The sequence below is a fragment of the Arvicanthis niloticus genome, chromosome 26, assembly GCF_011762505.2.
Source record: "Arvicanthis niloticus isolate mArvNil1 chromosome 26, mArvNil1.pat.X, whole genome shotgun sequence".
Classification (NCBI taxonomy): domain Eukaryota; kingdom Metazoa; phylum Chordata; class Mammalia; order Rodentia; family Muridae; genus Arvicanthis; species Arvicanthis niloticus.
In genome coordinates this window covers 35227717-35250944 of record NC_133434.1, presented here as the reverse complement: position 1 = coordinate 35250944, position 23228 = coordinate 35227717, and the positions used below count along the sequence as shown (strand labels likewise).

Genomic DNA, 23228 nt, shown 5'->3' with positions numbered 1-23228 from the left:
GGGTGGTGGAGAACAACTCATCTCTGATGTAGGTAAATAGGTAACTAACTGTAAGAGAGAATCTGAGAAGTGGCCTAGTCCTCCACTACCTATAGTCCCAGCTTCTCCTAACTGGCCTTTGTACTTCTAAGCTCTTGCTTCCTGGGCTACATTCTCCACACATTAGGCAGGACGCACGTGATCTTTAAAAAAAAAAAGCGCCATCTTGTCACTTTCCTATTTAAAACTCCCTAAATGCCATCACAGAGTAAACTGAACTGTTTGCATAGATCACTGGGCCACATGACTTGCATCCTGCTGACTTAATCCTTTAGAACGCTTCCTACAATCAACAGTCACACCGCTTTATGTTCTAAGCTCACCATCTGTCTTTTGCTCAGGATCTTTGTCCTATTTCCTTTGCCCAGCCTCTGTCCCGGGCACCTGTTATGGAGGACTTCTCCGGAGACTTCCAGACGAAGTCTCCTAGTCCACACCCATAGCCCTGTTTCATAGTAAATGGTAATGATATGAATTCAACAACTCTACATCGTTTAGTTGTCTGCTTCCTTCACACAACCACACAAGCCCCAGGAGAGAAAGGCCTGGCCTATGTGAAGAAATCTCTAATGCTAACCAAAGCCTGGTACGTGAATGGCTTATAGCATTCTTTGGATAAATGCCCTTTTCAAATCCTAACAATTCTGTGACGTAAGGGAGACAACGGAGGTCCTGCAGGGTCAGGACTAGAGACTGGTTCAATCTGGCTATAACTGCTGCCTCTTAGGTCTTTATCTTACACAGTTAATCTCCTTTCTTGGGAGGTTTGGTCAGGCTTTCAGTTACTTCTCAGTGCAGCGGCTCACGCCCTCCCAGATTTCGGAGCCCTTATTCAAAAGCGGATCTTTTGGGTGCTCTTACCCTTTTCCCCGCGCCCCCGTACTGACAGACAGTATCCCACACTACAAATCATAAAACTGGACGTGCTTTCTAGCCTGTAGATTCAGTAGCCTTCTCTCCGCCCCCAGTCTTGACTAAGCATCCTAAGATCCTATGGGGGCGAGGAGATGGCTCCTTGCGTCAAGGGCACTAGGGACTTTCAAACCCGTATCAGGGCTCGGCTAACTGCGCACAGCGGAACCTTTCTTTAGGATAGCCTCGCTTGCCAGCCGGTCGGTTTAGGAAGCAATACCTACTTAAGCGTCCCTCCCACTCCCGCCTTCCCTCCCTCCCTTCGGCTCTGTCTGCGGCGGCTGCTTCCCTCCCGCCCTAAGTTCCGGTGCTGCCGCCGCCGGAGCGGTCCGCGGACACCCACGCACGGCTCGCGGTAGCCCTGCTCGCCACCGGGCACTTCCGATCGCCGGTGGGCGAGTGCCCGCCGATTTCCTGCGGCGGGGAGCAAAGCGGAGGCCGTTCCAGACCTTCCAGCCCGGCGCGGGGCAGGCGTGTACATCGCTCGCCATCCGGGGCGCGCGCGGGCCTCCGGAGACCCCAGCGGCGACCCGTAGCTCGGGCGCGCGCCTGTCGCAGCCCGCAGGAAGGAGGCGGCCTGAGGCCCGGGGCGGCGGCCGCCATGGAGATCCCCTCGGCCCAGGGCCGGTGCCTGGGGCCTCGGGGGCGGCCCTGATCGTCCTTCTCCCCGCCCGGGCCGGGTCACAGTTGTGCCTCCGGCGGCGCTCGGCCACCTCTGTGTCTCCGCCCTCGCTGGGCCGCGCTGCTGCCTGGGCGCGGCGGCGGCGCCCTGTTGAATGGGCTGTGAGGGCCCGGGTCTGAAGTGCTGGTGGACGCGGCCTCCGGGGGCGCAAGGCAGCAGCAGCGGTGGCGACCAAACGGGTGTTGGAGTTGGCAGCGGCCATGGAGGGCCTGGCTGGCTATGTGTACAAGGCGGCCAGCGAGGGCAAGGTGCTCACTCTGGCTGCCTTGCTCCTTAACCGGTCAGAGAGCGATATCCGCTACCTGCTGGGCTATGTCAGTCAGCAGGGAGGACAACGCTCCACACCCCTCATCATCGCAGCCCGCAATGGGCACGCCAAGGTGGTGCGCTTGCTGTTAGAACACTACCGTGTGCAGACCCAGCAGACTGGCACCGTCCGCTTCGACGGGTAGGTACATCCCAACTCCAGCCTCCCTTCGACGCGCGCGGACCTCCCAAGTCCCGGACCCTTAACCCTGTTTTAATGTGTGGTCTCACTTCTTTTTCAGACCCCTTTCAGATCCATTGATACCCACCTCATCCCCTAAGGCTACGTTTTGCCGTCTTTTCTCATCGACTCCTACCCTATTCCCCCTGTAGGTGGTAGCCACACCCTGGGTCTTGAGATCCATAGTCTTCTCCGTTAGTCAGCGAACATGCCGGCAGGGTCGGAGGGGTGGCTGCCCATCTGGGTTTTTATATCTTTATCTCAGCACTGGGGTAGTAACCTAGATCGGAAATTAACGAGATCACCAATTAAAATTGAGGACCTTTTGACGTTTCATTTAACCTCTCCCTATTCCTTCTGCCTCCGGCCCCCCCCCCCCCCGGTGGTCAGATCGAGTCTCAAGCAGATCGCTGGGGCTTTCTGTTAAAATAAGCCCCTAGAATTTCGTCACGCAGCCCGCCATCTCTAGACACGGTTCTGACTCTCCCATATTTCTGGCTGGTGTTTTTGGCTGTACAGGTGGCTGTGGGCCTGGCGTAGAAGTTACGCCATTGCTAAATTTCATGCTATAGGGTGATATGGTGAGAAGGCTTCACGAACACTAAATATCGTTCAAAAATTACTATTCTAATAATTTTTTCATTTGAGGTTAATTGTACATGTTATGGGGGAGGGGGAAGATAACAGAGTCGTCATGTTTGACGTTACCTTTTTTTTCCCTGTGCTGAACGATTGCTGAATGATTGGCAGAATCAGCTGTCTTCAGAGGTTGCTTTGTTGATTACATTGGCTTTTGTTGACCTGTAAATAAATAAAGCTGTTACTAGTTTAGCATTTTCTTTTGCAGTAGATGGAATCTAAGTATAGAAATGTGCAATTTAGTTTTGGTTAGTAAAAACTGCCTGACCAGAAAAGCCTGTTTGGAAGCATTATCTGTCTGTCTGTCTGTCTGTCTGTCTGTCTATCTATCTATCTATCTATCTATCTATCAATCAATCATTATCTATCTATCTATCTATCTATCTATCTATCATTATCTATCTATCTATCATTATCTATCTATCCATCCATCCATTCATTCATCCATCCATCCATCCATCCACTACTTCTGGTTTTCAAACCCAGGTCTTGCTGCATAGCCGAGGCTGGCCTGGATTCTCCCAGTCTCCTGCTTCAGCTTCCCAAATGCTGGTGTGCACTATAGGTGTGCGCTTTAAAACATTTTTTAAGAAGATGATTAGGGCAATGTCAAATTTTGGTTGCTTTTTTAACCCCTTAAGCCGTAAAAGCTTTTGAGTCAGTTTTAAGTGAGAAAGAAATTATTTGGACTGTTATATTCTAGTGAAATGCCAGCCCCTGGGTCATGGCTTATCTTTGGTGCTACTGTAGATAGCAGGAAGGTGGTGTTGAGCAAAGATGGCAACCTGATTCATGTTCATTATTCCTCTTTGGCTTTTGTGTCCTGGAAATTTCCAGCATCTCACAACCTTACCTACACCTGAAGCAGGATGGCCCCACTATATAAACACTCGTATCTATTAAGTTAGGAATGAGTCCGTGTGATAGCAGCTGTTGCTATGGAGCTTGCTGAGATCTGGGTGGATAAGAGGACCTGTCAGGAAGAAATTAGTTTTCTCACGAATTTAGAAAGGCTCTGGTCATTGCTGGCTTCTTAGATCATAGACGAGAAAGCTATTTTGAGGTGATAATGAAAAGAATCTGGTGCCAGGTGTGGTGATGCAGGCCTCTAATCCCAACATTGGGAGGTAGGAAAATTATGTAAATTTGAGGTCAGCTGGGTATATAAAGGTTCCAGGCCAGCCAGTGCTGCATAGACCCAATTTCAAAACAAACAAGTACCCCTCCCCCAACTCATGACGTGATTGGAAATGCCTGTGTACCTGAATATCTTGTTCACCATTCTGTAAAAACTAGTGAGATTAAGGAATTGTAAAGCAGACAGTTATCAGACATCCACTATGTGCCAAGCTTTTGGTAGGGTCTATATTCAGAGACGAATGAGACTGTGTTCCCATTCTAGAGGCTGACAGTCTGCTGAGAGGGGAGGGGAGAATCAAACATTACTAATTACAGATACACTGCCATTTAGGTTTGTAAGAGTCTTTGAGGCTGCTGAGAGAGAATAGAGGAAGAGGAAGTCCTCAGCTTTGTGGTGGTAGAGAATCTAGGCTTTACAAAGGAGGTAGTGTTTGAGCTGGATCCTTAGGAAACCAAGTAGATTGGTGTATATTATAGGCTCTAGAGCAGTAGTTCTCAACCTTTCATAGGGGTCCCACACCAGCTATCCTGTTATGACTCATAACAGTAAAAATTACAGTTAGGACATAGCAACAGAAATAATTTTATGGTTGGGGGGTCACCACAACAGGAGGAACTAATAAATAAAGTGTTGCAACATCAGGAAGGTTGAGAACCACTGCTCTAGAGTGAAGGGACCACCACCTACAATAAGCCTCGTCAGTCATTTGAATCTTGTTCACTGTTTTTGGAATAATATTTGAGATTATTTTGCTTATGGCTCAGCGTGTGAACAGCAGCGTTGACAGAGGTAAGTAGAGAAGAACTCCATGAGGGAATGAAAAAGAACTTCAGCAGGTGATGGATGGGAAACTACCAAAGATGCGGCAGAAAGGGAACAGAACCGAGGGAAGGCATCCTGTAGCCTTGGAGTAATGGTGCTGACCTGGTGCTAAGGCCTGACTCATGTACGCTGGTTTGGGAACCACTTGTTGAGCAGGTTTGCTGAGACATGGGTGGGGCGAGCTTGGTGGGAAAATGCTGAAGTCTTTTGTTGAGCACTCTGATTTTCAAAGCCAGTGTTAGGATGAGCAGGTAATGAATGTCCAGTGAGAAGAAAGACAGGAGAGCCACATACTCCATCTCTGTGTAGGAAACGTGGCAGTGTGTCAGGAAGCTCCGTTGGTCTTGAGAATGATTCCCAGGACTTGAAGCCACTGATCATGCACAGCTAATGAGTTTTCATTTTCATGCCCAGTGCTTGAGCCAGGTGTTTCCATTTCAAGCAGAACCAGGAAATGAAAGCTAGAAACCTTTCAACTGTAAAAACTATACATCATGGATGCCTTTGTTCTTGAAGAGATTGGGTTGATCAGATTATTTTTTATTAAAAAAATACATAGTACAGAATTTGTATTGCAATTTTGGATTAAGACTAAAAAGATCAATTTTAAAAAATGATTTATTCATTTGCTTTATATGAGTACACTGTCGCTGTCTTCAGACACACCAGAAGAGGACATTGGATCCCATTACAGATGGTTGTGAGCCACCATGTGGTTGCTGGGAACTGAACTCAGGACCTCTGGAAGAGCAGTCAGTGCCCTTAACAGCTGAGCCATCTCTTCAGCCCAAAAGATCAAACAGGTTTATTTACTTCATGTTCTATTCATTTTGTTTTTGTGGTAGGTCTCCTATCATTTCTGTTGTTGAGCTGTATGTGCAGGTGCCTGTTTCCATCTCCCATTTTTGCTGTAGCAGCTCGTGGGCTAGGATTACACATGTGAACCACTAAATCTTGCTTTTTAAATTGTTAATAATTATTGTCGGGCAGTGGTGGCACACACCTTTAATCCCATCACTTGGGAGGCAGAGGCAGGTGGATTTCTGAGTTCGAGGCCAGCCTGGTCTACAGAGTGAGTTCCAGGACAGCCAGGGCTACACAGAGAAACCCTGTCTCAAAAAAACCAAAAACCAAAAAAAAAAAAACCAAAAAACAAAAAAAACCCAACCAACCAAACAAACAAATAATTATTTAATAACTAAAGTTATTTTAAAATGTGGGTTCCAGGTCTTGAATTCAATTGAGAGGATTATCAAGTGCTTTTACTGGCTGAGCCTTCTCACTAGCTTTGATATCATTGTTCTACAGTGCTTCTTTCATGAGAGCTTAATAAATGGTGCATTAATTTTATTACATTTTTATATATTTTTAAAAAATATTATTTATTTATTATTATTTATACAAGTACACTGTAGCTGTCTTTAGACACACCAGAAGAGGGCATTGGATCCCATTACAGATGGTTGTGAGCCACCATGTGGTTGCTGGGAATTGAACTCAGGACCTCTGAAACAGCAGTAAGTGCTCTTAACTGCTGAGCCATCTCTCCAGCCCACATCTTTATATTCTGTTTTTAAAAATTGGTATTGCTGGGTGGTAGTACAAGTGTTTAATCTCAGCACTTAGGAGGCAGAGGCAGGTAGATCTTTGAATTCAAGGCCAGCCTGGTTTACAGACCGAGTTCCAGGACAGCCAGGACTACACACAGAGAAACATTATCTTGAAAAACAAAAACAAACAAACAAACAAATAAGCAAAAAACCCCAACCAACCAAAAAAAATCAGTATTTTTGTTTTAGGGCTATGTAGATTATACACACATGTGCATACATGCTCAGTGTGCACCCCCCTCCCCATATTTACACACTTTTTGTGAGAAAATACCTGAGTTTTAGTTGCCTCTGTAAGAACATGCATATATACATACATGCATACCAGATACACATGTATATACAAAACAACAAACAAAAAGAGTAGGTAATTGGAACTGTTCTATAGTTCCTATTACATTTCTATATGAATAAAGGAAAAATGAAAAATATTAGACTATTCTGGGAAAGACAGTAAAGTGAACAAGTACTTTCCATTGTAAAAAGTGAAAGGCTAGCTAGATGGGTGAGTGGGGAAGGGTGCCGACCACTAGGCCTGAGGACTTAAGCTTAATCCTTGGAAAGCACAAGGCGGAAGGAGAGAACCAGTTGCAAGCTGTCCTCTGATTTCCACATTCATGTCATGAGGTGTGAGTTTGCATATATACACTAAATAATTAAAATTTAATAATAATGCTTGCCTTCAACCTGAACACTCTGGAGGTAGAGGCAGGAGGATCTCTGAGTTTGAGGCCAGCCTGGTATACATGGTGAGTTCTAGGATAGCCAGAGCTACCTAGTGAAACCCTGTCTCACCCCCCCCCCAAACCAAAAGATATTATTCGGGCTGGAGAGATGGCTCAGCAGTTAGAGCACTGACTGCTCTTCCAAAGGACCTGGGGTTTGAATCCTGGTTGGTTCACAACCTTCTGTTCTCAGGTGTCCTCTTCTGGCCTCAGAAGACAATGCATGAAAATGGTATACAAATATACATGCAAGCAAAACACTCATATATAAAATAAGAATAAATAAATCTTAAAAAGAAGGTATTATTAGTATTATTACTACTATTATTACTATTATGGTTTTTCAAGACAAGAGTTTCTCTGTGTAGCCCTGCTCTGTAGACCTTAGAGAGATCCTTTTGCCTATGCCTCCCAAGGGCTGGGATTAAAGAGATGCATCACTACCTTAATAATATTTACAAAAAATTTATATGAAGTAAATATGTACCTGAAATTTAATGTTTACCTTTTCATCATAGATTATGGGAAATTTGAGGTCAGAAAAATATTCTAATTGCTTTTTGTTTCATTTCCTCTCCTCATGCTTAAAAGACAGGGCTGGAGAGATGGTGTGGCTGTCAAGATGGCTTATATTGTTTTTCTGCAGAACCTAGGTTGGGTCAGAATCTACATGAAGTGACCTATCCACTTGGAACTCAGCTCCAAGGGATCAGACATCCTCTTCCGGCCTCTGTGGATACCTGTACTCATGCAGTACTTGAATACAGGAAACACTCTACACTCCCGTGCCCCCCCACCCCCCACTTACACACAAATACAGTGTCATAAAAAACAAATGCACAGTTAGCACATGTTAGTTACACATGTCTTTGAATGGGCTTGGGAGCCGTTGCTTTAGTGTGTATGAGGAATACGAAGCTGTCGGTGCTAGATGTTAAACCCAGGGTCTAGCACATGTCTGCAAACACTCCATAACTGATTACGCCTTATGAATTGGTTTTAAAAATACAAAATTGCCATATGCTAGGAATACAAATACAAGCTATTTAAATATCAAGAAGTGTTACATTGAAATAGGTTCTTTACATACATTAGTTTTACATTAGCAATTAAAAAATATTACCTTTTCTCAGTATGTTCCAGGCCAGACAGTAGCTACTTAGACCCTGTCTCAAGATGAAATAAAACAAAATAACTGTTTATATATATACATTTTAAGGAAGAGGGTTACTACTGATTTACATGGAGTGGAGGCTGGCTTCAATGTTACAGTCTTCCTGTCTCAGACTCCCGTTTATGTATATGTATATATTTTAGGGAAGAGGGTTAACACTGGCTTACATAGAGTGGAGGCTGGCTTCAACATTACAGTCTTCCTGTCTCAGACTCCTGTTTAGACGTGTGCTACCATACCCAGCTTAAAATATCACTCTTATTGTCATTTATTTGTTTGTAAACTAAGGAATTAATCAGGACCAGGCATGATGGATACATGCTTATACTTCCAGTACTTGAGAGGATGAGGCAGGAGGACTGCCAATTTAAGGTCAGCCTGAGCTATACAGCAGTTTCTAGGCTAGCCTATTGTAGAAAAATCACCAAAAGAAAAAAGGAGTGGAGAAGTCAGTGGAATGTTAGCTAAGCAGTAGCTTTGTGATTGTCAACTGTGCCTCTTCCCACCAATTGTCTAACAAAGTTCATTCTAGTTCAAATTAGATTTCAATTTTCACTCATATACAGAGTTCAATGAAAGTTTTTTCCTTGTCACAACATACCATTTACACTACTATTATAATAAAATAATTCCTCTCTAGTCATAAACCAAAGGTATAATGTACAGGACTTCTGCACTGAAAATCACAAAGTGTCTTTGAGATAGACAGAAGGTAACAAACTAAACAAAGACTCTTTAAGTTCATGGTTTAGACTTCTCTGTAGCTGAGTGTTAGTATTCCAACCAAAGGAACCTCTGTACATTTGCTGTTTTCCATATCACACTCTTAGCAGGCATGTGCACATATGTGAAAACTGGCAGGGCAACTCTAAAAGTATATGGGAATGTAAGGGAATTTGGAAGAGAAAATAAGAAACTACCATAATTAAATGTGACATTGGTGCAAGGATAAAATAATGTATCAAGAGAACATTCCAGAAATAAACTCACTTGTGGAGTTGCTGGCTAATGAAAAAGGCTCCAGTGGGACTGGGAATGTAGTTCAGTGATAGAGTGCCTGCCTAGGGAGTCTAACACCCTGGGTTCAAGTCCACAGCACCATGGCTGGAAAGAAAAGCTCCATGGAAATTCAGGTAGGAGACACACTTTTTAAATAAATAGTGCTGGAGCAAATAACCAGTATAGGAGAAAACCAGCCTTTGCTCTTACCTCATATGATGCACAGCATTTTAAACTATTGAGGCATAGAAAGGTAAACTCGGGGGGGGGGGGGGCGCGCTCAGTAGTTAGAGCATTTCCCGCTCATCCAGAGGACCCACGTGATGAGGGGCTAGAAATGATTCCATATTGAGACTCTGTCTCAAACAAAACCAAAATAAAAAAGATTATTTAGAATACCTTTATTCATAAAAGTCAATTCCTGGAAACAACCAAAATGTCCATTTAGAGGACAGTGGATAAGTAAACTGTAGAATACTCATACAACATAATACTGCATAGCATTCAAAAAGAAACTGCTGATATACACAGCTACACGGAAGAATCTCACAGTTAGTGACAGAGCCAACTCTGAAGGAGTATGCTGCAGGGTTCCAGTACTAGGAAATTTACATCACAGGCAAATGATCTAAGGACCAGCTGACTGGGAAGAGGCCCAAGAAGAACATTTAGGGTGATCAAAATGAGTTCATAGATGTATTTTCAAGATCCATAGCTGATGAGATGGCTCAGTAGATAAAGGCATTTGCTGCCAAGTTCAATTTGCAGAACCCACATAGTAGGAAACAGAACTGACTCCCACAAACTTGCCCTCTGACTTCCACCTGCATGCTGTAGTACATGTACATAAATTAATGTAATACAATAAATACAAATTTAAATTAAAAGGATTTGTGCATTTTACTAGGTTTATAATTCCAACTAAGCTATAGACTTAAAGAGGTACAGCTGGCTTTAAGGAAAAATACCTCATGCATCAAACTGTTCATACAAACGATTTCAATGTCTCTAGTATTGTATTAATTACTTCATGTGCAGTATAACTCAGTCTTCACAATAACCTGCCAGTAGCCTTATGTGGTAGATAAATAACTGTTATCATGTCTTACTTGCAGATATTGTAACTAATAGGTTTACATCATACTAAACACATCAATATCATAAAAAGTGTCACCTGTAAGGAAACAGTACCTTAATATTTGTTTCAATTTCAAAAGAAATTGAAAAGAAATTTTCCAGACTGGTATTAACACATTGTATCAAAAACAAATTCAGTTCAGTCAGTAAACATCACTGTGGCCAGACCTAATCATCTAGCTTCCGTTCCTGGGACCATATGGTTGAAGTACAGAACCAGCTCCCTCAGGTTGTTCTCTCACTTCCAGATGTGCAGTGGCATCTGTGCCCCTTCATTTTATATGCGTGCAAACACACACACACACACACACACACACTCTTACTCACTGGGATGTACCTACTTGCACACATTCACTGTGTAGCCCTGCTGGCCTTGAAATCAGTTCCACCTGTCTCTGCTTCCTGATTTAAAGTCTTAGTTCATTTTGTGCTGCTGTAACAAAATATCTAAGACTGATTTTTTTGTTTGTTTGTTTGTTTTGTTTTTTCAAGAAAGGGTTTCCTGGAGCTCACTCTGTAGACCAGGCTGGCCTTGAACTCAGAAATCCACCTGCCACTGCCTCCCAAGTGCTGGGATTAAAGGTGTGTGCCACTACTGCCTGGCTTCTAAGACAGATTCTTAGAGTAGAAATTTATTTCCTATATCGTGTAGGCTGGGATATTCAAGGTGAAGAGAAGTTTGGTTGTCTGGCAAGGGCTGCATTTTGCACTGAAGAATGCTCTTTTTCCACATGGTAAAAGGCAGAAGAGCAGGTTAGCCTGCCATTGCCAAGAGCTGAGCCTCTTTCATAATAAGAGCTGTAATTTCAAAGAGTCAGGGAGGTACCCTGTCTGCAGTACTAACACCCGACTTTTGGAGAGGCATTATGGGCGGGAACTGTGCTCTCTTACTTTGTGGGGGCTGTCATTTGATCTGTGTCACAATATAAGGTTGTGTAGTGGAAGCTCATTGATGCTTATTTGGTCATCACTCTGCCCTAGTGTTTATCAGGTGTACTTACTGGTTCTAGCACAGTAATTCTAAATATCTATTGCAAAAAGTCTTCAGATTCCACGAAACAGTTATCAATAGGATTAAAATTAGGAAAAGGAGACTTGGGGAAAGTGGGAAAGGATGGACTTGTCAGAAGAGTCTGACTTTGTAGAGGTTGCAGACCCTGCTTGTAACAGTGGCTCAGTGAGTAGCTGGTAACTGAGCCTCAGTGTCCACATGGTCCAGCCAGGGAGTTGCCTGGGTAGTTTCTCAAATGCTGGTTGTTTGCTGCTGTTCATGCCTAGCAATGATTGCTTCAGGAATATATACCGTCACACATGGTACAAACATCTTTTCATTTGGGATATAGTATGCTAAAACACATTTTTATGTAGCATTTATATTTATGTGGTGAGCATATTTGCTTAGTAAGTCTCCAGTGCATCCTGCCATCATCCTGCCATCCAGTACATTTCCCAAAGGAAAGCAGTATACAGCTGTCTGTATTGTGTAGACATAATGTTATATACTGTGTGAAGATTCAAGTCCTAGTTATGTCTCCCCTCTATCTGCTTGTAGTTCTTATTGTCTCCTGCCTCAGTGTTGTGTAAACATTGCTCCCCATTTATTCTCTGATTTGCTAATAAAAAGCTGATCACCCAATGACTGAACATTGGAGAGAATAGGGCAGGACTTCCTCCCAGCCAGGGCATGGAGAGAGAGGAAGTGGATTACCTATGGGGAAAGTCCTAGAGACACCATGAGAAAACAGTTCTGAGCAGAAGAAGGCATAAAATGCCAGTATTTGGGGGTTTTGGCTGGGAGGTAGCCAGATTAGTTTAGAGGATTAAAATAGAGTAATACTGCTTAGTTTTTGTGCCTTTAAAGCTTGTTCAACAAATAGAATAGTCCAGTCTCAAACATTTGAGAGCTAGCTGGGTAAGAGGAAACGGACACACTTATAAAAAGCCCTAACAACATTGTATGAACCAGTGATTGTTCATTCTTGTTGCTGTAGTTTTAAAGCAGTGGTCCTCAACCTTCCTAATGCCGCAACCCTTAATGCCGCAGTTCCTCATTGTGTGGTGACTCTAACCATAAAGTCACTCATTGCTACTTCATAACTGAAATTTTGCTGCTCTTATGAGCTCTAATGTAAATATTTTTGAGGAAGGTGGTTGCCAAAAAGGGTGGTGACCCACAGGTGGAGAACTGCCATCTTAGGGCTGCTGTCATCTGCTTTTTGTTTTTTTCCTCCCTAAAGCAGCATCTTAACAGAAATAATGTAGGAACTGGAGCTGTTTCTCTAAATGGGAAAACTGAGCTCTGGAGGGGTCCCTGGTCTACCAAGAGGCAGGTTGTGACGTGCGCTGAAGAGACAGCATACCTTTGGTAAAAAGACATTCCCTCTGCATTTGCTTGCTTTGCTTTTTCTGGTTTTAAAGCTGTGTGTGCTTGGTATGGGTCCTCGCCTTCCTCCTTGAGACAGATTACTTTGTTTAGATGCTGAGTACACCTGACTTACTGGCCCATTGACTTTGGGGATTCTGTCTCCACCCCACAGTAGTAGTCTCCCATTCTACAATAGTGACAGTGAGATAATAGACACTCGCCACTCTTGTCACTAAGTGTGTTCTGGAGATTTGAACTCAGATGCTCATGCTTGCATAGCAAATACTTTCCCCACTGAGCCAATCTTCTGAGCCTTTCTTTCTTCTTTGTTTTCTGAAGTGTATTGTTGCCAGTAGAGAGTATTCTTCAGGTTAAAAAAAAATGACTTTAGAAATACCGGTAGCAATAATTTTATTGATCCCACACTAGTAAAGTGCTTTGCTGAAATTACTTGGTTTTATTTTACCTTAACTGAGATTTTATTAATGTTTGGGAAAGTGGAGTTTCCGTCAGGGCCTGTGAGCCCACTGTCTGACTGACTGTTCTTTCCGTGTATAGGTATGTCATTGACGGTGCCACTGCTCTTTGGTGTGCTGCGGGAGCCGGACATTTTGAAGTTGTTAAGCTTCTAGTCAGTCATGGAGCCAACGTGAACCACACCACAGTCACTAACTCAACTCCACTGCGGGCAGCATGCTTTGATGGCAGACTGGACATTGTGAAATATTTGGTTGAAAATAACGCCAATATCAGCATTGCCAACAAGTATGACAACACCTGCCTGATGATTGCAGCGTATAAGGGGCACACTGATGTGGTCAGATACCTCTTAGAACAACGTGCTGACCCCAACGCCAAAGCACACTGTGGAGCCACAGCCCTGCACTTCGCAGCCGAAGCTGGTCACATTGACATTGTGAAAGAACTGATAAAATGGCGAGCCGCAATAGTAGTGAACGGCCATGGGATGACACCATTGAAGGTAGCTGCTGAAAGCTGTAAAGCCGATGTCGTTGAACTGCTGCTCTCTCATGCCGACTGTGACCGCAGAAGCCGGATTGAAGCCTTGGAGCTCTTGGGTGCCTCCTTTGCAAATGACCGTGAGAACTATGACATCATGAAGACATACCACTATTTATATCTAGCTATGTTGGAGAGGTTTCAGGATGGTGACAACATTCTTGAAAAAGAGATTCTCCCACCCATCCATGCTTATGGGAACAGAACTGAGTGTAGGAACCCACAGGAATTGGAGGCTATTCGGCAAGACAGAGATGCTCTTCACATGGAGGGCCTTATAGTGCGGGAACGGATTCTAGGTGCTGACAACATCGATGTTTCCCACCCCATCATTTACAGAGGAGCTGTCTATGCTGATAACATGGAGTTTGAGCAGTGCATCAAATTGTGGCTGCACGCGCTACACCTCAGACAGAAAGGTAATAGGAATACCCATAAGGATCTGCTTCGGTTTGCTCAAGTCTTCTCACAGATGATACACCTCAATGAAGCTGTGAAGGCCCCAGACATAGAATGTGTTTTGAGATGCAGTGTCTTAGAAATAGAGCAGAGCATGAACAGAGTTAAAAATATCTCCGATGCTGATGTCCACAGTGCCATGGATAACTATGAGTGTAACCTCTATACCTTTCTGTACCTTGTGTGCATCTCCACCAAGACACAGTGTAGTGAAGAAGACCAGTGCAGAATTAACAAGCAGATCTACAACCTGATTCACCTGGACCCCAGAACACGGGAAGGCTTCACCTTGCTACACCTGGCTGTCAACTCGAACACACCAGTCGATGACTTCCACACCAACGATGTCTGCAGCTTTCCCAACGCACTGGTCACAAAGCTCCTGCTGGACTGTGGCGCTGAGGTAAATGCCGTGGACAATGAGGGGAACAGTGCCCTCCACATTATCGTCCAGTACAACAGGCCCATCAGTGATTTTCTGACCTTGCACTCCATCATCATCAGCCTTGTGGAGGCTGGAGCTCACACCGACATGACAAACAAGCAGAATAAAACTCCGCTAGACAAAAGTACAACTGGGGTGTCTGAAATACTACTTAAAACTCAGATGAAGATGAGCCTCAAGTGCCTGGCTGCCCGAGCAGTTCGGGCTAATGACATTAACTACCAAGACCAGATCCCCCGGACTCTGGAAGAGTTTGTTGGATTTCATTAAGTGACTGGATGTGTAAAATCGTTTAATGTGGTGCTAAAAAAGTAAAGGACTTTAATCACAGACAATAGAATTCTGTGTTTGTAAATTCTCCTTTTCTTTCCACTATCCTTTCAGCCCATCGTCCTTGGTTCCGTGTGCCTCTTTTCTCACGTGGTCTTGAGTTCAGCACACTAAACAGCAGCGCTGTTCAGGTGTAACTGGAAGGTGTTTGGACATTTGTTTGTTTCTTTTTCTTTCTTTCTTTTTTTTTTTTAAAGGAATGAATGTAAGATTTTTGTGTAATAGGGGCATTTGTGATTTAAAATTGATGATGTTTTAAACAGCTGCCTACAAAAGTATTTCTGTTAAGCTGATGTCAGCATGTCATCCGTGCAGCAGTTTTGAGGATTTCATGAAGAAAATGAACTAAAAAGGAACACTGGGAGCAGTGGGAGATGCTCAAGCCCTGCATGGATGGTTCTCACCTCACTGTGTGTGCAGTGATACAGCACATTTTACACCAGAAGGACTTGAAACACTTAGCTACTGATTAATAATCTGAAAACGATGTGCAGTTATTGTTGGAAAGTTGAATTCCTGAAAATCGTTGTGTTCTGCTGGGTAGTGTCTTCTAACTGGTGATCTTAGCCCAACCTTGCGGACATTGCTAGATTCCAGCCTTAGGCTTGAATTCTTCTGGTCTCCGATGTAATGATGGATCTAAATTGCATTTATGCGTTTGATTTGGCTCAGACCTAAATAAGGAGCACGCTGTATTATGAAACATTGTCACAGTATAGCTAGACATTGTACATGTCCTATTCTAGCCTTCCCTTGTGTGTTGTATCTTTAAAAACTGGAAACTGCCTTTCCAGAGGGCATTTGTGTCTCCCTGATTAGATGTAAGATGAAAAGGAATGAGGACACATTTGTGATGTTTTTACTTAGTCCATTGTAAGATGTAGGAAAACCAGGAGTAGGGTATAGGACATGAAGTATTTGATGAGGAACATGACTCTCAGTGTCACACGAGAAGTATGTCTCAGAGCTGTTGACTTTCCTATCACAGAATGTGGTACTGAGGGCTTTGGTTTTCTTGCTTTTTTTTTTTTTTTTTCCAGCAACATTTTAACTCTAGAGTATTCTGTGAGTTTTCTCTTAAGCATCACAGAAACTCAAATTGAAGGAGCACCAGCTTCTACTGATGCTGGAGATGAGAATGAAAGTAAAACTAGTTGTTCCTGTAATTTTCTCTAGTGCCAAATGAATGCCTGAGCTACCCCTAGTGCATGGTACCATGCGTGGAGACCCACAGCTTCTTGTTTTCCTCTAGTGAAAAGCATCGTCATGATACAACTTCAGATAGAAACTTTAAACAACCTGTAAGGTTTCACAAATACTTTACCTGTGGATATTGCTTTTAAAACATAGGAGAATGGTTGCAGCTAGAACAGCAGTACAAAGTGACCAAGCCAAAACCAGCACCTAGGGGCCTTAAACAGAGATACCCCACAGAGTGAGATACCAGAGAGGGCGGGAAAGGAGACTGAAAGTTTCCTGCTCCAAGGGTGCAAGACGCAGTTGCTGTAGTTGTGCTTCATGTGTGTCCTTGTGTTAGTTATTCCCTAATTTGAGAGTTTACATGGAAGGCTTTTTTTTATGGCTTAAAGGGAGGTGTTGGAATGCCCTAATTTGGGAACTTCTGACCTAGACCTCTTGGTGTGACTTAAGGAGATACTGATTCACTTTGCTCTGGCAGCTCTCCGTGGCTGGGAAGAAATGACAGGCTGCACAAGGTGAGTCAGCCCTGCCTCCTCCCAGGCTCAGGTCAGGTCTTTCCTTTTCGGACTCTAAGGCGCAATGAGGACAGTGAAGAATAGCTGTGAAACTTAGTATTCAGTTGGTTCCATTTTTAATGTATATGATTTTTAAGCACCCAAACTTAAAGTATCTATCAGATAATACTGCATTTTTGTTTTTGGTTTTTTGTTTTGAGACAGGGTTTCTCTGTGTAGCCCGGGCTGTCCTGGAACTCACTTTGTAGACCAGGCTGGCCTCTAACTCAGAAATCCGCCTGCCTCTGCCTCCCAAGTGCTGGGATTAAAGGCGTGCACCATCACTGCCTGGCTTTAAAAACATTTTTCCTCCTTCACTACCCAGGACCAACGCTGTCTGTCCTAAGACATTATTTATATATGAGGATAATAATGTGCATATTCAGATGTAGAACTGAAGGACAGCTTTTGAAGGAGGGAAGACAGTGCTGAGGAGAGTGGAGTGAACAGAACAGTGCTGGTGGGGAGCTAGCTAGATTTGTTTAGTTGACGTTGTGCACTCTTGCTGAGGGTCTTACTGTCTGGACCATCACTCCAGACTCTCATTGTGGAACACCTGTATAAAGCCATCATAGGAAGAAGTGGTCCTCATGTTTCCATTGTTTTTGGTGGAATTCTTTGAAAATGTGCTCAGCCAAATGTTCCATGAACTTTTTTTTTCCTTAAAGAAAAGTAGGTGTGAAAGGTGGTAGCATTGTAGCTAGTTCACTAGGCTGTCTTCTGTTGCAACCATGTTTGTCATTTGATGTTTGTTATTGGTAGAATCATGCTTTGAATTGTAACTCTTCCTTGATAGTGTTAGTGATTTTCCCAGAATATGTCACTTGTGTAAATTGTCACATAAGTTTGCATGAGCCAGGAGTGCAGGAGGGTGCTTTTCACTTTTCATGCAGTTAATTGAAACCTTACACTTCAGTGACTGACCCTAGTCTGGGCAGCAAAGCTGTCCTCTTGCTGAAGAAAGGGCAGCTGACGCTGACACTTTGGCTTCCCATAGTCTACTGCCTGGAGGCTCCTCACTGTGGGAACTTCATACATGCAAACCCGGGCGGCCCATCTGCCAGGTGCCTCTGGTTTGCTAGTCTCTGAGAGGGGTTTTGATCTCATTATATTAATAGTTGCTAAATGGTTATTTGAGGACTTAGACGTGACAGCATTGTTTGACATAAACTATGGTTAGGGATTAACACTTCCCTAAAGGCAACACTGTTTTAGACAAATCTTTCTGAAAGTTCAAGTCCTAGAGAGGAGTTCTTTGTTGTAATCGAGGCATGGAGTTAAACTGAGGTCGCTTTGGATAATTCAAGCAGCAGAATGTCCTTGTTCTTGGACAAGCCAAAGGACCTGCGCTATCTGGTTGAGAAGCAGCCAGTGGCTGAACTTGAGTAGGTGGGTTAAAGTATCTGTATCTCATGACAGTTGTTAAAATCCAGAGTGTACTTTATCGGCTACCCAGAATTCAGTGCACACAGAAGTGCACCCTTCTCATGACTTCCTGCAACAGAGAGAGAAGAGTAAAACCCTCAGCTCTCCCTGCGTTCAGATTCTAAGCTGTGCGCACTCCCACTTTGAAAGTGTACAGCTCCATTCTGGATATCATCTGACAGCCCCTCGACATGTACATACACTGAGGGGCTTTCTTTGAAGTTTCTGGCAGACCTGCCAGAGATGGGCCAGGCATACAGCAGCCCCTTTCTCATACCTGGGATCTAGAACAAATCCTATTGTGACAATGCTGATACACTGACTACTACAAATGTAAAGTAAATGTGGTCTCTAGTCCTAGGTTTGTGGAGTGTACCTTTGTGTTAACGTGTAGGGAAGGGACAGCGGTTTGATGGTTATGGGGAGTGTATCATTGATGTATCTGCAGGGGCGAATACTGCTAAATTACAGCTTTACAGCTTCCCTTTAGGGGTGAATCACGGGATGAGTAGCCTCATCAGAAAAATGAAGGCATGAAGATGCAAGCCTGCTAGGCGAGGACACAGGCAGGCTTTGCACCTGTTTCCTATCAGGTATTGTAAAATGTGTGCATGGCTTTTTGTTGTTGTTGTTGCTCAGTAATCGGTAGAGGAGAAGAGATGAGGGGACCTTACCCCGAAAGCTTTCCTAACCAGTCTTTTCAGAGGTACATAGCTGGGAAATAAAATCTGGCCTTAACCTACTGGCAGGACCCTGTCCGTGGTAATGTTCACCGCACCCTGCAGTCCTCGGTGCAGAGGAGCTACATAGTTGTAGTGTAGTAATTCACCGTGGTTTACTGCGAGCCAGTGACGTCATTCAATCGTGCACTCTTGTCAAGCCATTTATGTGACTCTAATAAGCTTAGTAACTTTGCTGACTGCACCGGGGCCTATCAGTGACTTATATATTGCATGATGTCTTCTACTTGAGTTTGACATGTAGAACCACCTTTGATTTCATGGCAATTGACAGTCCTAATGGCTCAGCTAATTTGAAACTAACAACTTTGCTGTGTAAAAGGAAAAAAATGGTGTTGTGTTCAGTAAATGTTTGAAAAAAAAAAAAGTATCTTGAAGTTTGTGTCTTTATTGTTCAATGTGAGATCTTTTGTTGAGTTTTTTTTCAAAAGGGTTGTTGATGTTATACATGTGTGGGGTGGAATCCTCTATTAAAAAAGCTCAAATAGTAAAGCCAAGCTCTCCTCATGTCCACTTGGACTCTGTAGAGACAAAATCATAAAATGTCTTTTTAGCAGCTTCCCATAACATTTTCTGTATGTGTATGTATCATTTATTTTCACTTGAAAAATGCAGATGGACTTCATGTTTATTATTTAATATTTTAAGCATGTTTTCATTCCTCATCTGTACATTGAAAAATACATTAACTTCATAGCACATATGGATGGTCTTAAAGTCTGTTTACTCAGATTTTTATTGGTGGGTACTTAGATGTTCAATTTTCTAAGTAGTACGGCAGTGAACGCCCACATGATTTACAGCCACCTCAGCTCACTGTTAGTCTCGGGTCTTCTGCTTCAAGTGTCTGCGTTTACAGTATTGGCAGATTGTTAAAATGCCCTCTGTCTTTCCTGTCCCTATATTGACAGAACCAAGATAGTACCTCATTTAGTTTTTGCCAGAGTGATTGATGGGAAATGGTCTTGTTTGGTTTTTATGTGTGTTCCTTTAACACTTTGTGTTTCCTTTGTGATTGGGCCATGGCTAATAGCATCATTAGAAATTTTGTGAAGGTTTAAAAGGTTTTTTCTCAGTTATTTTTTTTGAAAAAGTTATATTAGAACGTTACATTTAAGAAGTACATTTATTTTGCATGTTTCTATATGTATGGGGGAGGGATGGGTCAGAGGGTAACTTTCAGAAGTCAGTTAATCTCTGCCATGTGAGGGCTGAGGTCAGGTCATCCGGCGTGGGGGCAAGTGTCCTTACCCACCAAGCCATATTACTTTTTTATGTTTTCATTTACATTTTTATGTTGTCAGATTTACCATAATTTTTTTTTTTTTTTAGTGAATTCTGGGGTTCGTATCTTCCCTGTCAGGCTGTCATCGTTCCAAGATCAGATGTCTTTTAATGTGTGTTTTTTCTGTTTGAAATTCACAAGCTTTTATGGCTTTTCTTTCCTCCTTTCTCCTTTGGTTTAAGTTTAAAAGAGACTTTTGTTTTTATGTGTTTGTGCCTGTGTGAATTATGTGTGCTGTGTTCATAGAGATACCCAGGGAGGCCAGAAGAGGGCGCTGAATCATCCAGTCCCGGAGTTAGGATGGTTGTGAGCCATCTATGTAGGTGCTGGGAACCAAACCCAGGTTTTCTGCGAGACCACTCTTGACTGCTGAGCCATTTCTCCAGCTCCCTGGTTTAAAATTTGACCTATTAGGTATATAATTTGACAGAAGTATATAATTTGACAGAAATATTTTCCATAGATTTTAGTTAAAAAGTAAATTCCTACAAAGCAGTTGAGTCTTAGTTCCTTTTCCCCTGTTGAACTAGAAGCACAAGCACCTCTGAAGACTGACCTATTCCTACTGTGGCTGTGTGGGAGGTACTTCTGCATGAGCCTCAGGTTTTGTAAATTGGGACAATAATATTATCTAACTTGTACTGGGATGATCCAATGAGACAGTCAAAGTGCCTGGCAGAAAAATGCCAAGTGCTTTTAGATCTCTCTGCCTCTGTGTGTGTCAGTGTGAGGGATACGTGACCTTTCCATTGTACGCCTGTTTCTCCACATGGACGCTGGTGTTATTTTTTTGTGTGTGTGTTAAAATAGCCTTTTCACATTTATTTTCTTGTGTGTGGAATCATGAGGTGTGTGTGTGCGTGCACGCGCGTGCAGGAGGAGGTAGCTTGCTTTACTCCAGGTGAGCTCCAGGGGTGCAACTCAGGTTGTCAGGCTTGTCTTTACCTGCTGAGCCATCTCAGTGATCCCCCAAAAGATGATTTTGTTGGGGCTGGAGGAAGGCTGATGAGTTTAGAGCACTCACTGCTTCTGCAGAGCGCCTGAATTTGGTTCCCAGCACCCACCATGGTGGCTCCTAAACTTTATTACGTTCGTCTTCATGGGATCTAAAGCCTGGCCTCTGAGAGTAGCAGGCATGTACGTGGTGCACTCATATACAGGCAGACAAAAAACACTTAATAAAATACATCAAAAAAAAAAAAAAAAAAAAAAAAAAAAAAGAATCATTGTGTGTTGCACCAAGTCAATGGATTTGTCTAGAAAGACAGGTTGGTAACTCCCAGTTTCTCCACAGCTCTATAGCAGTCTCAGGAAGCCGTCAAATGGTCTAACATTCAGTGTGACTGAGGGTGACCTTAAGCTGTCACTCCTCCCTCCACCTTCCAAGTACTGGATGATAGGTACATGCCACCACATCTGGTCAGTTCGTGTGGTGCTAGGAATCAAATTTAAATCTTTGTGCATGTAGGCAAGCATGTGACAGCCACACCTCCAGCCGTGTTCTTTTTTTTAATATTTATTTTAAATTATGTGTATGTATGTGGTTATGTGAACATTAGTGCATGCGTCCATGGAATCCAGAAGAGCACCACATCCTCTGGAGCCGGAGCTACAGGTGACTGAGCTGCCTAATGTGGATCCTGGGAAGCAAATTCCAGTTCTCCAAGAACAGCAAGCACTCTTAACCTTGGAGCCATCTCTTTGATGCTCTCATCGGTATTTGAAATAGGACCTTCTTACAGAGCTCAGGCTAGCCTAGAACTCTCCACCCTCCTGTCTCTATCTTCTGAGGACTGGGATTATAGATGCATACCACCATACCTGGCACAATTATGAGGTTCCCCCCCCACCCCCCCAAGAAAGATACATCCCTTTAGTTAAGTCATAAGATGTCTTTATATCCAGACGTTTTTAAAAACGGCAGGACTGGGTATTGAGCCCAGGGTCTCATGCTTATAAGCAGAGTTGCCATTGAGCTATATTTCCAGCCTCCTCTTTACTTTTTATTTGAGATAGTCTTAACAGGTTGTCCAGGCAGGAAGTGAGCTTAGGATCCTCCTGTCTTAGCCACAGAGGAGCTGGAATAGCAGGTCTGGCCATTAGGTACAGTTTCTAATTCTTTCAGCCTCCCCTTTGTTCTCTTCCTCCTCCTCCTCTTCCCTATGTTTCTCAGGTATAATAAATATATTGCATTTATTATAATTCTATACACACACTTCTAAGTGTTTATATTAGAGACTCAAACTTAATTTGGGGTGGCCATCCTAGCCTATAGATCTGAAAAGATCACTTAGTGCAGCCCTTTCGCTTTTGTAAAAAATAATTTATGTGTATTGTGTTTTGCTAGCATGTATATCTGTGAGGGTGTTACAGATAGTTGTGAGTTGCTGTGTGGGTGCTAGAAACTGGGCCCTTTGGAAGAGCAGGAAGTGTGCTTAAATGCTGAGCCATTTCTCCAGCCCCTGAAACCCTTTGATTTTATAATTGAGGACTTAATCCCAGAAATAACTTTTCTTTTCTTTCTTTCTTTCTTTCTTTCCTTCTTTCTTTCTTTTCTTTTTTTTTTTTTTTTTTTTGGTTTTTCGAGACAGGGTTTCTCTGTGTAGCCCTGGCTGTCCTGGAACTCACTCTGTAGACCAGACTCAGAAATCGGCCTGCCTCTGCCACCCAAGTGCTGGGATCAGAAATGACTTTTCATCACTGGTCACAAAAGACTCAGCCTTGGAGGTGGGCTCTGTGTCTCCGCCCCAGGGACCAGGGATGCCTCTTGATGCCTGCTGTGAGCTTTCTCTAGTTGTTGCTCTGTGCCATGGGGCTAAAGAATCCAGGTAGCTTTGAGACTTGAGAGCATGTTTTTCTTTGTTTCAGGTAACATCTGTGTACTAACATGACAAGACTAGGGTCATCTGCAGTATCTGCTCTAGAGGGCCACAATGTGACACAAAGCCCAGGTCACATCGTCTCACCTGGGGACAGGGTTAGACAGAGCTGGACCCTCCAGTGTCTGTTAAACTGTGTGCTCATGCATCAGAGAAGAA

At 43.3% G+C, this 23228-nt stretch overlaps 1 protein-coding gene across 1 annotated transcript; it reads left to right on the top strand.

Annotated features, from left to right (window-relative positions):
* The first annotated feature begins 1195 nt into the window (after positions 1 to 1195).
* On the top strand, positions 1196 to 19608 carry Fem1b (fem-1 homolog B). Its single transcript, XM_076925712.1, has 2 exons — positions 1196 to 2081; positions 13291 to 19608. Exons 1-2 carry the CDS (start codon positions 1834 to 1836, stop codon positions 14924 to 14926), a joined length of 1884 nt encoding a protein of 627 aa, XP_076781827.1. The 5' UTR covers positions 1196 to 1833; the 3' UTR covers positions 14927 to 19608.
* The last annotated feature ends 3620 nt before the right edge of the window (positions 19609 to 23228 follow it).

Bases quoted from the DNA above. Each gene is read 5' to 3' on its own strand.
- Fem1b (XM_076925712.1), top strand. From the start codon at position 1,834: ATGGAGGGCCTGGCTGGCTATGTGTACAAGGCGGCCAGCGAGGGCAAG. The intron at 2,082-13,290 runs GTAGGTACATCC...TTCCGTGTATAG, and splicing joins GGCACCGTCCGCTTCGACGG to GTATGTCATTGACGGTGCCA.